This window comes from Rattus norvegicus, chromosome 10, assembly GCF_036323735.1.
Source record: "Rattus norvegicus strain BN/NHsdMcwi chromosome 10, GRCr8, whole genome shotgun sequence".
NCBI lineage: Eukaryota > Metazoa > Chordata > Mammalia > Rodentia > Muridae > Rattus > Rattus norvegicus.
The window spans coordinates 1,677,641-1,693,811 of NC_086028.1; the positions used below are offsets into that span (position 1 = coordinate 1,677,641).

Genomic DNA, 16,171 nt, shown 5'->3' on the forward strand with positions numbered 1-16,171 from the left:
GCCTGATATAGCTGTCTCCTGAGAGGCTTGGCCAGAGCATGACAAATACAGAGGTGGATGCTTGCAGCCAACAATGGAGCTGAGAATGGGGTCCTCATTGGAAGAGTTAGAGAAAGGATTGAAGGAGCTGTAGGGGTTTGCAACCCCATGAGAACAACAGTGCTAACCAACCAGAGACCTAGGCACTAAACCACCATCCAAAGAGTACACATGAATAGACCCATGGCTCCAGCTCCAAATGTAGCAGAGGATGGCCTTCTTGAGCACCAGTGGTAGGAGAAGCCCTGCCAAGACTCGACCCCAAAGTATAGGGGATGTCAGAATGGGGAGGTGAGAAGGGTTGGTTGGATAAGTAGGGGGAATATCCTCTTAGAAGTAGGAGGAGGGGGGATGGGATAGGGGGTTTATGCATGGGAAACGGGATAATATTTAAAATGTAAATTTAAAATCCAATTTTTTTAAAAAAGGAGGAAAGTTAGTAGAATAGGATACAATATTAGCAGATCTAATTTTTAGACAGATTGTTAAATTTATTTTTATAAGAAGAAAAGAAAACAATTGCACAATTCAGTATCATTAGAACACACAAAAATGAAGAGGTTTTAATTGGCCATCACAGAGGTCAATATAGATACAGATGCTTGGATATCTTAACATATATTACTCAGTGAACTTTATTAGCAGTAATCATGTAATTGTGTTTCTTATATTATGGAAATAAATAACAACATCAAATATTTCATACTGGCACCAATCTACTAGCCTGAAAATGATCATACTTCTTGAATTTTTGTGAACCCTGTGAATAGTACATATTTCATGTCAGAACAACTCTGGCAGTGTCGTTCCAAATCCTTGGGATTACAGTATTAGCTTTTACATTGTACTGGCTGACAGTGGCTTTGGTTTTTGTGGCAGGTGTTGCCTCTGATATTAAGATGTAGTATTAGTTACGTTTAATGTCTAGTACAGGTTTAAATAGAAATAACTATTACAATTCAATAATAAAAATACATTTCTCTAGAGTACATACAAAATCTAATACAAAAAAAAGGTTTTTCACTATCATTAGGTGTTAGTGGCATGCAAATTAAAACTACAACTAGATATCAGTTTACCTCTGCTAGGGTAGCTGTCATTTTTTAATGGTTTGTGGGTGCTAGGTGTGTGTGGCTCGGTTGGTGTGGTGCTTGCTGAGCGTGTAGGAAGCCCTGCATTCAGTCCCTAGTACCACACACACTTGGCATGATGGTACAAGCAGATAGTCCAGAACTCAGGTGTTAAAGCAAGAAGATCAGAAGTTCAAGGTGATTGTCTACTACATAGAGCATTTAAGGTGAACCTGGGCTATATGAGACTCTGTCTAAAATAAAGAAGTGTGTGTGGAAATTGGAGAAGTAACATTTTGCTTCCTTGTATACAGCAGTTAGGCATTTCTTCAAACAGCTAAGAATAGTTACTCTGAGACCCTGCAATTCCACATCTATCTATATTCCCAAGGGATCAAAGGCATATGTATGTTCACTTGAGACTTGTATAATGTTTACCACAACATAATTCATAATACCAAATTGAATCATGCCTAGAATGGGGACACAAAATATAGTAAATCCACACAGTGAATTGTTCAACTATGAAATGCATAGAATGCTGATCCTCGTGACAATATGAGTCTGGAAAGTATGTTAAGTAAAAAAAGCTACCCACAAAAGCCATGCAGTGTGTGGCTGTTGCTAATGAAATGTGTGTAGCAGGCAAGTCTAGGACACAACAGGAGATTAGTGATTGCCAGACACTGAGAGACAAGATGAGGAAACAAATAGGCATGAGTTCATAGTAGTCAAGAAAATATCTTATCTACAACAGCGTTAAAGAGATAAGTATTTAAGGATGAGTATTTCTTATCCACAATTGTAGAACAAGTGATAAGATGTTCACAGGTGATTCAAACTGTTATTTCACACATGAGAGTGAGGTTGATGCCAACAACTCCGGAGTGTGTGAGTAACTGATCAGACCAGGTAAATTATGTCAGATGCTTATTGAGAGTATTCTTTACAACCCTAAAGATGAGCTTTGAGGCATTGTCTACCAGTACAAACAAATACATTTGCAGGGAGTATTGAAAGAATATTTGCATTGTAATTTATGTTAATAGAGTCCAGATTTCTGATTAGAGATGACTTTAGCACCAGCCGTGGCTTTCTGTGTGCTTGGTGGTGACCAAAAGATGCTACAGGAGTTTGGTAATGCATTTCTAGTCTTACCAGTGGAGTCTACTAACTAGAAGTCAACTACATTCACTTCTAATCTGCTTAGATTGCTGTAGTAACTAAAATGCCATAAACAGATACAGCCATAGTACAAAATACTTGATCTTTAGACCCACAAAAGCATGCTGCATAAATTCTTCTGAACTAGATGAAAATCTGAGAAAAAAGAGGATTAAAAATTTGAAAATTTATACTCAATTGAATTTTTTTCTACTTTCTGCAAGCAGAAACTGCAGATCACAAGAATTATGTATGAGATGGCTCTCTGTCAGAATGCTGGCAATAAATGGTCATTGCACACTTTTATTAAGAGAGTGTTTTAAGGTTTGTCCATTCTGTCGTGTTCTCTTTTAGCTAGCATTTCAGTTTACTAATCAGTCAAACAAGAGTGTTTTTCTCTGGTTAAATATTGGAGAACTGAATTACAAATCAGAAGCCCTGTGTTTCTCATCCCACTGTGTCCTGCTTAAGTAAATCAGAGTGAGCTTTTTTTTTCATGTATTGTAAATTTTTAAAATATTTTTTATTGATTCTTTGTGAATTTCACATCATGCACCCCAAATCCCACTCATCTCCTCATCCCTTCATATCCACTGTTGGCTCCTGCAATCTCTTCCCAAAAGAAAACAAAAAACTAAACAACAACAAAAACCATTTTGCAGCCGTGAAAGCTACAGTGTGTCACACCACACCCTGTTGCCCAAACAGCTTTACTTGCAGTTGTCATTGCAGCAAGTCATAGGTCTGGTTAAGGCTTCTGATTTCTACTACACTATCAATACTGGCCCTTATACTCCTCTCAGACATCCTGTTGTTTCTCCATGTCTTGGATCTGCAGGACCAGCGCCTTCACTGTGCCCTAGCAGGCCATAGATGGGGTGAATGTTGGGGTAGGCCAACTCAGAGCCTTGGGTCTGGGCTGGGTAGAAGCTGAGTAGGTCAGCCTACCAGCTTTCCTGTAACCAGAACCACCAGGGCCACTTGCCCCACTTTGCCCAGGCCAGGGGTGGGGCCAACTGGGTACACCTGCCACAGGTGAGGGGTGAAATGGGGAGACATCTTGAGGCTATATCACTGCATGGCAGACAAGAAGCTAGGCTGGTTCATGTTCACAGTCTTGGGCGGCTCACCCCATATACACACATACCAGGGCTAGCTCTACGAGCTCAGGGGAGGTATAAGGACCACTCTTCTGAATACTGCAGCCAGTGAGGGGCAAGATCAAGTCTCCTGCTCTCCCATTCTTGGGGTTAGCTTACCTGCCTGCTACAGGTGGCAGAGTAGGGTGGGAAGTGGAGGGGTGTGTGTGTGTGTGTGTGTGTGTGTGTGTGTGAGGAGGTGGGGTGGACAGCTCTTTCTTGCTTACACTCTTGGGGAAGCTCACCCTGGTCTCCACCTTGTGTATTGCAAATTTAAATTTTGTTGTTTGCTAATGTCAAAAAGAGCAAACATCAGGCAGCGGGAGGTGGGAGGAGAGAGACTTCCATCTGTTTACTCACCCCTTTCTAGCTCTTTCTTACTCATTTTTTCCTGGTAAATAGTGTTTGCAAATGAGAATGTAATGTGTGTTTTTGTTTTAAAGCTGATAAACACTTAGAACATGTGGCTCAGTGGTACAGCAATGACAGACCTGTCCCAAAGCCCTGGGTTCAGCACTGCACAAAAATAAGCAAATGAATATTTAATCTGTTTAAAAATATTTACTACTTAGCCAGTTTTGGTTCAAAACTCACCAGTTGCTTTAAATGCAGTGTTTACTAAATGTGAAAATCATTCTAAATTAAAATCTGCCGTCTAATCAACTCTTACTCTTTAAGATTCATTCACTATGAATAAAACTTTTAAAATAGATATTTAAGATAAAAGGGAGCATTTTGCCTATTTTACTTAGTGATTGGCATTAATTCTGTCTTTTAAATATATAATATAAGTTGAAGAGCCACATGTATTCTATGCTTTCACTGGTCTGCTTATAGATCACGTGGACTATGTGCTTAGATTATTGTTGTGTTCATCAGAACTGCATTGTTGATAGAACAGCCTGCAGATTGCTCCAGGTCAGGTTGCAAACAAATAGTTGGCATTTCCAGATCTGTAACCTTGTCTACAGAGAAGGGTTGGTATGTAAGTTTTTCTATTCAGTATTGTCAGTATTTGGCATGTTTGTTCTGCATTTAATGGCTACATACAAAGTCCAGCTGTTACAAATAGCAGCACTATTTAGAGGAGTTTATTTGAACAAATTGTAAACTGGTGCCCTGCTTATATATCAAGTCTGCAGCTTTCATTTCTTGGTATCTGGTGTTCAATTCAGTGGATTTGCCTAAAATCAGCTATCTCTGTTCCCAGACATACCTGTCTTTCATATTCTTGCCTGGGAGTCTACAGTTTTCTCCCAGTGGTGTTCCTCTGTTTCTCACTGCCTTGTCCTCAGTGTGAGGTGTGGCACCTGCCTTCTAACTGCCCATCTGGAAGCATCTACCCACCTCAGTTCTTTGGGCTTCTGCATGGTCCAGCCTTGACCAAGCTTTGGAATTATGTCTCAAAAATGCAATTTGAATTTAGTTTCATTGGCATAGCCACTGACTAGTTCCTTACATTTCACTCTCTGCCACAGTTACCATGTCAAAATCAAAATCTGGGATGTGAACACTATTTGGAGATGTGGCCTTGTTGGGATAGGTGTAGCTTTGTTGGAGGAAGTGTGTCAGTGTGGGGGTAGGCTTTGAGGTCCTATGCTCAAGCTCTGCCCAGTACAGAAGAGACCCCTCCTGGCTGCCTTAGGATCAAGATGTAGAATACTCAGCTTCTTCTAGAACACTATGTCTGCCTGGACACTGCCATGCTTCCCGCCATGATGATAATGGACTGAACCTCTGAAAGTGTAAGCTAGCCCCAGTTAAATGTTGTCCTTCATTAGAGTGGCCATGGTCATAGTGTCTCTTCACAGCAGTGAAACCTTAACTAAGACAGGCTGATTGTTACACTGGAGAGAGAGGGAGAGGGAGAGGAAGAAGAAGAGGGAGAAATACATTCTATGTTACAATACCCACAGTGATCTCCGTTTTCTCTTCCACCTCATTGTTGAAGCTGCAGGTAGTAATCTGGAAGACAGAGGGTTGGGGGGATGGAGGAGAAGGGAGGGATGGGGGAGGAGAGGCTGGCTGACTTTTACCAGACATTGATTCTAAGATAGCTGAATTGAAATACCTTTTTCTGTCTTTATTTTGATCCATTTAAACAACTGTGAAGTAACTTTTAAAATATAAACAGATTTGGTCATGGATTCTTGATTGTATATGGTTAACTTTGTCTTTAAACTTCTTTGTTCAAGTCTGCTGCCTTAACTTTAGTTTTACCTTAATGTTTGAGAGTCACAAGAACTTGAAGTGTAGAGACATAACTTTGCTATGGCTGGGGTGTTTTTGGCTGTGTGTAGTGGGTAACCCACCAGTCTGCATTTGACTAGTTGTGTATCAAATTTCTGAACTTTAGAAGCTCCTCTTAGACATGGTTTGAGTACCTTCGTATTCAGCTTTTTCTGTATGTAGCTGTGACTGTTGGCTATAATGTGTCACAGAACATCGCTATTATAAGCAGGGAGGTGTAATGGAAAGAAAGACGGCTTTGTACACTTAGATGGAAACAAATGTTAACATTGAATTAAGGACTAACTTAACTCAATAATCTAGTGTTTAGAAATATCATTATTTGTGGTATTATCTTGATTCCATTTTTTAAAAAAAGGTTGGGTGAATGAAGAAGTAAAAAAAGAATGTCCACTCTTCTTTTTCCATATTTTTGTAGCACTCCCCAGAATTAAATAATAAAATTTTAAATTTTTTGTCATTTTGTTTTTAGTGACCTTTTAAAATTTTTTTAACTTATTTTTTGTTTTGTTTTGTTTTTTCAAGACAAGATTCCTCTGTGTAGCTCTGGCTATCCTAGAACTTGCTCTGTAGACCAGGCAGGCCTTGAACTCAAGTGATCTGCCTGCTTCTGCCTCGCAAGTGCTGGGAGAAAAGGCATGTGTTACCACTACCTGCCTGATTTTTAAAAAAAAATTATAATACAATTACATAATTTCTCTTTTCCTTTTCCTCCCTCCAAACTCTTCCATGTGACCCCTTGCTCACTTTCAGATTCATGACCTCTTTTTCTTTAATTCTTGTTACATATATTTGTATATTCTTAATACATAAATGAGACTTGTTCCTCTGTATAATGTTACTTGTCTATATGTGGCCTGATAATTTGGTTGAATAACTAATTGGTGTGTATTCCCTAAGAAAGACTATGTCTCCCATTCTCAGCATTCTTTAGTGTCCTCAAGGTCTATGGTTAAGACCCTGTCCACATTAGCATTGCCTCTGGGTGTTGTATTTACCTCATACTTAGGCAGCAAACTCTGGTTCTCTGGCTCCTAGGCTCTTTCAGTCTCCTCTTTGCAGCATTCGCTGAGCCTTCGGAGCAGTGGCCTTGCTGTAGATGTGTCAGTTGGAGCTGGGCTCCACAGCTGTACATGTTGAGTTATTGCAGGTTCTGTAGCTGTTGCAAAGAGGCATTTCCTGGATGAGGGGTGAAAACTACTCTTAACCAGCTAGTCCCTGGAGAATGGTGTCGGATTTGTTTTAAAACAAGGTGCATCCTAGGTTGATGCTACAGTATTCTTTGTATTCACTTCCTACCAGATGAGTGCTGGATGTTTCATTTTGGAATGTTTCTGTTACTAAGTTCTGTACTGAGTAAACTCCCTAGTCATTTCTTTTGCCAGTTCCAGACAGTCACAGTTTTGTCACTCACCCTACTTCAAACTGAGTAATATTTTACCTGACAGCTTAGTTTTGACCCCAGTGAGGCAATCCATTCTAATACAGTTTCTTTTAACATTTTCACAATGGCTGTTTGTAACATCTCAACTAGGGACTTCTACATATAGTGCTGCTTATAATAGATGTTGGATTTAATATTGTAAAGAAATTGTCAAGCACTTAAGTAGAGTTTAAGATGATGTTCTGAAAATTTCAGAATATATTCTATGCTCTGTCAAAGATGTTCACAGATACTAAGTTAATTTTTTTAACTTACTCTTTTCCCTTTGCTATGTTTTGTAAAGATTTACTTAGCTTATAATTTTCTCCATTTGGAAGTGTGTGGGAGTTTAAAGTGAGTACAATGTCAAGGCATACATTGAAAAAAGATGTTTTAGGATTAAAACAGGTAATACTGTTTAAAGGACCCTCTATATCATTACCATTGATGTTCAGAGTTTGTACATATTGCCATTATAAGGGCATTATAGTACTTGTAACTTCAAAAAATTTGGCATGGACAGATTTTATTTTGTAGGAATAATTAATTCAAAATGAAAATTCAGTTTTGAAAAATCTGAGTTATAGTTTAATGTTCCTTAGTAAAATAAATAATTTTGCCTACAAATTCATCTACCTAATAGAGCCTTTTGAAGTCAACATTATTTGATAGCAGTATGAAGTCTTCACCCTCTCCTTGGCTTCCTGCTAGTATTCATTACCTCTACCAGAATCATGTTTTTTTAAAAAGAAGCAAACATTGTCAACCTCTCTTTCAACTGGAGCTTTTAGCCCTTACAATGCATCATAATCATTGGAAGATTGATTACTGTCTTATTGCTTACTATCCTACCACTTGTCTAGTTCTGTCTTATCTCTTCATCACCCTTCTTTTCATTTGGGAGATAATTGAGTAATTTTTGAATATTATTTAAAATCCCCTATCAGTATCTCAGCTAAGATTGTGTTGTTGTGAAGTTATTTAGGAATTTCTATATTCTACCTTAACTTCCCAGGCTTTTTAAAGCTTTTACTTACAATCTATAGAAATGTAAAAGTGCTGCTTGCGTTAGCTGCCTTCATCCATTATGTCTGCCATGTGAATTTCCCTTGCAAAGACCATGCCAAGGCCTTCAGCTTTTGCATTGAATTTAATATTGAAGAATTAAGAAGGAAAACAGGTTTTAGTTCTTCCCTTGCGTATTAGCACTGTGGTGCACCTCATTCCTGAGACTTCAGTCTGCTGCACCTTTTCTTTGTCCCACATGAGTCCTCTAGTAGTGCAGTCTGCAGCTGAATTATTGCTGTCTTTATTGTGAGGTGTTTTCAATGACAATGGAGTTGGGGTTGGCAGCTGCAGAGGCTCTAGGTTTTAAGTATTTCTTCTGTTTTGTTTTCCAGGAAAGTTCAGCCTGGCCTCACTTGTTTGTGCCACTCTGCCTTCCACATTTTGGGCAGCCTAGCACATGTCAGTGTAGCTGTTATCACCATAGCGCACTACACAGTCCTTCCTGCACATGGATTACTTGGGCATTTCCCAAAGATAGGTAGGTAGGTGGGTGGGTAGGTAGGTAGGTAGGTGGGTAGGTAGGTAGGTAGGTAGGTGGGTAGGTAGGTAGGTAGGTAGGTGGGTAGGTAGGTAGGTGGGTGGGTAGGTAGGTAGGTGGGTGGATGGATGGATGGATGGATGGATGGATGGATGGATGGATGGATATTTCTCCCTTTTTGAAGAACTAAGTAGAAAGTCAGAGGACACATCTGCATTCTGCAGGTCATCTGACCGTCAACAAAGATGCAAAGACAATTCAGTAGAGAAGGTGATCTTTTCACAAGTGATGCTGTAGCTGTCAGCCATTCTTAAGTCACAGTGTTGATTCAGATCTCATTGCATATATAAAACTTTGCATCTTAGACTTAGATATTTCTGTGTGAAGAAGGAAACATAGGAGTTACCTTTGTGACCATGGGCTAGTGTATGACTTTTTAGCTACAACAAAAGTATGATGCGTAAAAGAAAGTATTTATAATTAGACCTTACCAAATCAAAAAATCTCATTTTTACAAAATACTAACAAACACAAAAATGGAAGAAAATGGTTGCCAGAAGCATAATGACAAAGTGCTATGTCCAGAATGTGTCAAAGACCCAAGACTCAATTGTAAAACACCAACTGCATACTATGAAAAATTAGCAGATTTCATCAGTACTTAATCCAAAAAGATAAAGAGATGGACAATAATACAGAAAAAGATGTCTAGCATCGTTAGTCACTAGGAAAACAATGGAAAACTACCATGAAATATCCTGTGTCCACTAAAATGTCTAAAATGAAAAGAATTGACAAAAGGATTGGCAAGGATATGGACCAACTGGGATCTGGTGCCCACCACTAGGGGTGGGGAATTCATAGCCAGTTTCTTAAAAATCTATATATCCTGCTGCCCTGTTACCTGGTCATTCCACTCCTGGTATGCAGACAGAGAAATGGAAGCATGTATCTAGACTCCTATATAGAGAATTCCTGTGATGTAAGAGTCAAAACGGCAAATCACCCACCCACTAGGTAGTTGAAGTCTGTATGTAGAGAATGCTACTGTGGAAGGAAGATGCAGTTTGAACAGACTTGTTCTACTGCACAGCGTGGGTGCACTGCTATCCCCTGGCTTCCAGTTCAGCACCTCACTTGTGTCACATGTTTAGGGCTCTTGTTGAGTCTTTGATTTTGCTGTTAATAGCTTCTCAGTAGTACCATCCAAGTTACACTGTGGTAACAAGCAACTCCAAGTCTCAGTGACATAAAATATACCTTTTTTTCCTTATGAACTGCATTTTCTTTGTTCCGCCTTTGTTCATTCTGAGACCTGGGCTGCTGAAGGAGTCTGTGAGGTACTGCTGGTTGCTGTGAGTGCTGATTAATTTAGAATTCCCCAAAATATAGGCACTGGGGTGGATCTTCAAGGCAGCCTTTGCCTGCGTTTTCATTCGTGTTTGTTGACTTTCTTCTCATCTAGCATATGTTGAAGTCTTTAAATGACAGTGATAGCTATAATTTTTATAATCCTTAATACAAAATATATGTAAAGTGTCTTAGGTTCTATTTACTGTCTAAATGCCTTTTAGATAGGAGCCATCTCCCTGGAGTGGGTAAAGGAGCCTGAGATGCAGAGAGAAGGAGTCAGCAATGGGTGCACGGACAGAAGGACAGAATGGAGCTGTGGACCCAAGAGCCTGTCTTAATACTTTTGTGTTAACTGGAGAAAACTTAAGGTACTATTTCATTTACCTTTGTAAACATTTTGTCACTCTCTTCCACAGGCTGCGTGAAAGAGGTGTTTCATACTTTCTATTGCTAGTGGCTGGAACAACACAATGGATCACAGGGGAGCCTTAGATACAGAGGAAGAGCTGGGGCCTCTAGCCCACCTTGCGCCAAGCCCTCAAAGTGAGGCTGTGGCTCACGAATTCCAGGAACTGTCTCTACAGTCCAGCCAGCACTTACCCACTCTGAACGAAAGGAAAAATGGTGAGTCTAGCTACATGTGGTACTTTGATTTAGATGGTCACCCTTTTCAGTAGGTGTAGATAATTCCAGTTTGGAACTCTGATCAGTTATACTTGGCAAGCCCAGTAAGTGATGTTCCTCTTGAGAAGGGGCATGATTTCACTTCTCCTGCATTTCTTTGACTATGTTACCAGCAACTGTCTTTCTTCCCAATACCTTTAGAAGTCAGCCTTAGATTAGTCCATCTTGGACTGGGAAGATCTTTTGGTGAAAAGGCATTGTGAAGTTGCTGATACCAGAGAAGTGGGTGTTGACCCACTGCCTTCTTCCTTTTACCATCGCCATTGTGTTGGACCTTAGTTTAAGAGTGGTATGAGTTAACCCACTCAGTAAAAGCAAGATCTTCTTGAGTGATTTTATACTAATGGGCACAAAATGAACTCGATTCTTTTTGGAGTTACATTCTTATATACAAAGTGAATATTTTCTAACTCGTCCTTTTCAGTATGGTAGACTCTCATTGATGACATCCCAGAGTCCCCAAAACACAAACCAATGAGCAAAGACAGACAGGTACTTAGTTCTGATACAGTGTAGTATACTTCAGATATAAACACAGCATGGTGTTCAAAGAGCACATTGACCATACTCAAGGAGAACCCAGAACTTTACATGGGGTTGCCTTGTTGTCAGAGGCCTCCTGCCTTTACCTTTACAAATAACATGACTTTCCTTTAGAATGCTTGCCATTAGCTGTTAGGTCTCTAAGACTGGAATGTGCCCCAGAGCCTGGGGTCTCCTCACCAAGAACAGAGTACTGTGTAGTCCTTCAGGACAGTGTTTTGCATGAACTTCCTGTGCCTTCTTTTAAGAGTTATGTAGCTTTGTATCCTAAATCTTACTGTTAAGTTCTGCCCTTGACCCTCTTAGCTTAAGCAACACACGTAGACTCAGTTCTGTAAGGTGGCTTTTAGGCAGTCTGTCTCCAAGAGCCTGGCTTTACTGTGGACAGTGGCTGAGACAAATATATTAACTCAGAAATGAGTTGCAATGAACCCCTGGACCAGTTTCATGTCCCAGGGACTTGAGCTGTATTTGGTATAAAATCAGAAGTTCAAACTTTTCACAAACTGGCAATGTGTAGCAGAGAAGGCAATACACACAAAGTGGAAATACCATGGACATGTAGTCCATGTAGATACCTTGTTCTCTTACAGATGCTTGTGTACATGTCTGGGTGTATGATGGATACATGGATAGAACAGTCTCCCCTTAGACAATCATTTTGTTATTTTGGTGCTAGGGACTGAACCCAGGACCTTATCTAGGGTGGGCAAACACTGCCACTGAAGTCATCTCCTTCCTGCACATGCTTTTATGAAGGTAGATGAAAGGTAAAAGGTTTAACTTGCTTAGATAGCTATATTTTATGAAATAATGCAATCATTTGTAGAAATATTGCTGTTTCTATTCTCATCATTACTAAACCACAGCGTTCATCAGCCAGCATTCATCTCTCGTGCTGTGATTTCTAGAGTTCGTCTTTGTTTCTGTCACTCTGAATTTCATCAGCTTTTACTTACATGTGCCATCTGACACTGAAGTTTTCATGCTAGGTCTTAAGCACCACTCATGCAGTAGTAGGATTGTTTTCTCTAACCGTTGTCTCTAACCATGGTCTTTGTGACATAAGGATTTATGTTTGATTTGTCACTATTTGTAGTCTTCCATAGCTGTGGACTTGTTTTAGAATAAAGCCACTTTATGTTCTCTTTCCAAGACATATGCATATTGTTTAGCTGTTCTGAGTGCACAGGAGCATATGCTGGCTTCCAGTCTGTCTTATGCTTGCCTGCTTGTTTCCCAGATCAGCTACTTTTACTAGCGTCCTTTGTGAGAGAAAAATGTTTGACTATTTTAAAGAATAGTTTTGAAACACTTTTTAGTAGCAACAATATTGTACTTTATAGCTTGGAAATAAGTAATTTATTGACTTTTTTCGATTATCATTATAGTGATTTTATAAATACAAATTTATTTTGAATGAAATTGGCCTTTTAGCCAATGTGTTTTCCCCAAGAGTAATTTCTGTTCAGTGTTAAGCCATTGGAAGATCATCTCACAGTGAAGTACCATCTAAGGATTCAAACAGGAGGTAACTCCCTTTTCTTTTTTAAGATGACTGCAGGAAATTTGAAACATCTGCCTGTTTTACATACACATTCTAAGGTGTGAAAGTGATCCTTGTGTACAAGCACCAGAAATCTAGGTTTTTAGGGAAATACTGGTCAGGCAATAAGAGCCTTAGTCAGTAAAAATGAGTTAGAGAGGTGTACTAACTGTGGATAATGACATATTGGCATTCCTGGACAGTTGTGAGAGTCGAATCTGTGTCTTCTTCTCAAACGCAGTGTGATTCAAGGCTTTACTTAGCCACCCCATCGAGTGTGCATGTTTCGTTTACACATAGATAGTATAACTACCATTTTGTCCAATTAAGACAAATTAAAATGTTAAATAAAAAGAAATCTGGATTTTGATATATTTATATCAAAATAAGAAAGATAGGTGATAGACCTGACTTGCTTTCTTTAATGTATGTTACTCATATTTTTAGCTCTTCTTAATCTCTTGTTTAAGTTTTATCAAAATGTAGATATTAGTCTCAAAACCACTTACAAAGTATTGTGTAACAAAAAATTGTGTGCTTCACATACCCTGCTTGTGTGTTTTGTTGTAACCCCTACTGGTTCTGCATTCTTTTCTGTTGAGTACATTGTAGGTGTTTAAGTCTCACTTGTCCCTGCTTGTGTGTTTTGTTGTAACCCCTAGGCAGTTGAACTTTTCTTACTGTTGCTGCATTCTTTTCTGCTGGATACATTGTAGGTGTTTAAATCTGTGATCATGAGTAGAAGGATTGCATCATTGTAGCCTATGTTGCTAAAATTATACCCAGTAACATCTCAATAAGGCAGTCACTTAGGCAGTCAGCTTTTCAGATGGGCCTTATAAAAGATATAATATGCAGTTTCTTTGTGAAAACAGTCTATCCACAGGGACATTGTGCTTCATTCTGGCATAGTACACAGTCCTTAGCTGCATCTTATTTCCATATTTATGTTGGCCTTTAGTATTCAAAGGGAAAAGCTCAGGTGGAGGACAGTATAGGTAGATGTCACATTTCCAAAAGAGCTGCAGCCAGCCCTTCCTGCATCCACATTCAGGGAGAGCTCTACTCTGGCAGACACTACTATGAGGTAGTTTGCAGGAAGGGAAAGCAGGACAGATGCAAAACTGTCAGGCATTGCCAGCATTCCTACAAAGAAGCCAGTGTAGCTGCTATGATAAAGAGTGCTTGGTGTCTCACATTCTCCAGAGCATCTTGGGTATTTCAGGGTGAGTGAGACTCATCTGACTTCACACAGCCTCAACCTCACCATCGGTAATATCTATCCAGTGGTAGTGAAGTCAGTACCTGCCACCTGCCTATCCTGAAAGGCTTTTGACTGTGGCCTCCCACCTCTGTTTGAGTCACCTGATCTCATCAGAAACATTTACTGTGAAATGGCATGTGTGGGGTCCCAGTAAGGACACATTTCTTTTCAAATATTCATATTACTGGTTACCATGGTTAGGAACTTGAGCCTACAGCCTCACAGCCTCATCTGAATTTTTTTCTGAGATTTTTTTTTCCCCTTGCATTGCATTTATGCAGTGAACAACTTAGACTCTCTCTTGCCTTGTCATTAATGAGGTTTCCAAGAGAGGAAATGGTGTACTCAAGAATTGGTTGCCCACAAGGAAATGAGAGTCCTTGGCTTTGGACTCAGCACAGGGCTTTATCTAGCCACATACTGTCAGGGAACTTTCCAAACTGTTGCCCAGCGCCAAGGACAGACACCTTAGTGAATAACAGCTTCTGTTCACAGCTGCTCTGCTCTTTGCATTTTCTGAGAGCATTTCCACACCCCTCACTAGCCTGTTAGTTCACGTGTTTGAAATGTGCAAACATAATAAACATTGTTCTTGGGCAAAACTACTACTTGGACTGCACATGAGCTGGCACAGTGGAATGGAGAGGCCAGTTTTGTTTCTGGAGCCAGAAGCCACAACACTCTGAAAGTATCCCAGAGACAGTGAACAGGTGCTAAGTGCAAATGTAGAGACAGCTCCTCCCCTCTCCCTTTCTACACTAGAGTAACAGCAGTGGACTCCCTCACTTGCTCTCTTGTTGGCATTTGGGTATAAATGCTTGTTATGACTCTTCAGGGCATCGCTAAACACTGTAACAAGGTTTGATCATTTTTCTTTGGAAGTTGGACTAAGAAAAGAAATTGTGTATATACCATATTCCATATTCAAGTTTTTAATTTTTGCAATTGCCTCTTAAGACTAAGACTAAAGTTCAAAAACAAATTCTGGATTAACACCTACAAATGAAATTCTTCACTGGCTGTGGCAGAAGATTGAACAGTTTATCTCCTGACTCCTTCAGAATGAAAATGAAGCCTTTTAAGCCCCTAGGGCTAAGGCACTCCCATTCATTATGGCTTTGTAGTCTCCTATTGAATAACTTGTTTTGTATCACAATGCCTATAATTACCTATTATCTGTCTGCCCTCTTCTTTTCTGCTCTGGGTTTCTTATTCTTAGCAGTTGTTAGTTAGATTGTTTCAGTGGGGAGCAGGAGGGTGCCCTCTTCCACACCTCTCAGTTGGGTATGAATCTGATCTGGTGCAGCAGGTAGATGGCCATAATGCTCATAATACTCATACATATGTGCTTTATAGCCATAAACTTGCTGAGACCCACAGTTACAACGGTGCATCCTCAGAGCCAACCCCGACCCCAGCATCTCATATAGAGTCGTTTGTTTGGAATTTTAAACGGTGTCTCTTAAAGAAATGCCCTTAGAACACAAGCAATTACTATATGTACTGAAAAGGTGACTTGGAGAATAGTATAATTAGCAGTTTAGTTTAAGCTGGCATTGAAATTATATCATGATAACATATACAAATGCCTAACCTGAATACTTTAAATGACTTGTTTTCTAGGTACTAGATTAAAAAATATTTTTTTACAAAAATGAGAAGGTTTTCTTAAAATTAGAATCTACTATATGTTTTATTAGACATTGGACTGGTGAATAATGAACTAATTTGCAAAGGAGGAGTTGCAGTCCCTCAGAGAGCATCAAGAAAGAGAAAAGAGACATTAGAAATGTGTACTCTGCCCTACCTGTAAAGAGTCTGTTGAATAGAGGGAGGTTGTTGGGAAACACTAGTGTTTTGTTCAGTGTCATTTAGCTTATACTTTAAGTCAATAAAGTAGTACTGTATAACAGAAAGCAGCAAGATGAGTAAGGACAACAATGGATCGGATGTTTCTTTCTTTCATTTTTTTGGTTTGTAGTTGTTTATCACATAAACTAAGAAGCAGTTGTACCCAGTGTTTTCTAACTCCTTTAACCATACTCTTGGCTCTCCTGCCTCACTGCTGCCCTCACTGTTATTAACAGGAAGTATAGTCTTTGGGGAGTCAGGACTGCAGCTTCCTCTGCCGGCTCAGTCTGTGAGCACAG

The 16,171-nt window shown here is 39.6% G+C and overlaps 1 protein-coding gene across 5 annotated transcripts in view; it reads left to right on the top strand.

Moving 5' to 3' along the window:
- The window catches only part of Mrtfb (myocardin related transcription factor B), a 165,772-nt gene that overhangs the window by 53,754 nt on the left and 95,847 nt on the right, over positions 1-16,171 (top strand). Inside the window, exons 3-5 of one of the 5 annotated variants that reach the window (XM_039087009.2) lie at positions 8,486-8,631; positions 10,401-10,608; positions 16,109-16,171. In XM_039087009.2, coding sequence (XP_038942937.1) covers positions 10,455-10,608; positions 16,109-16,171 — 217 coding nt within the window. In that variant the 5' untranslated portion in view covers positions 8,486-8,631; positions 10,401-10,454. Of the gene's footprint in view, positions 1-8,485; positions 8,632-10,205; positions 10,609-16,108 lie in introns of all 5 variants that reach the window. The other 4 variants (XM_063268241.1, XM_039087007.2, XM_063268242.1 and 1 more) reach the window with 4 other exon arrangements.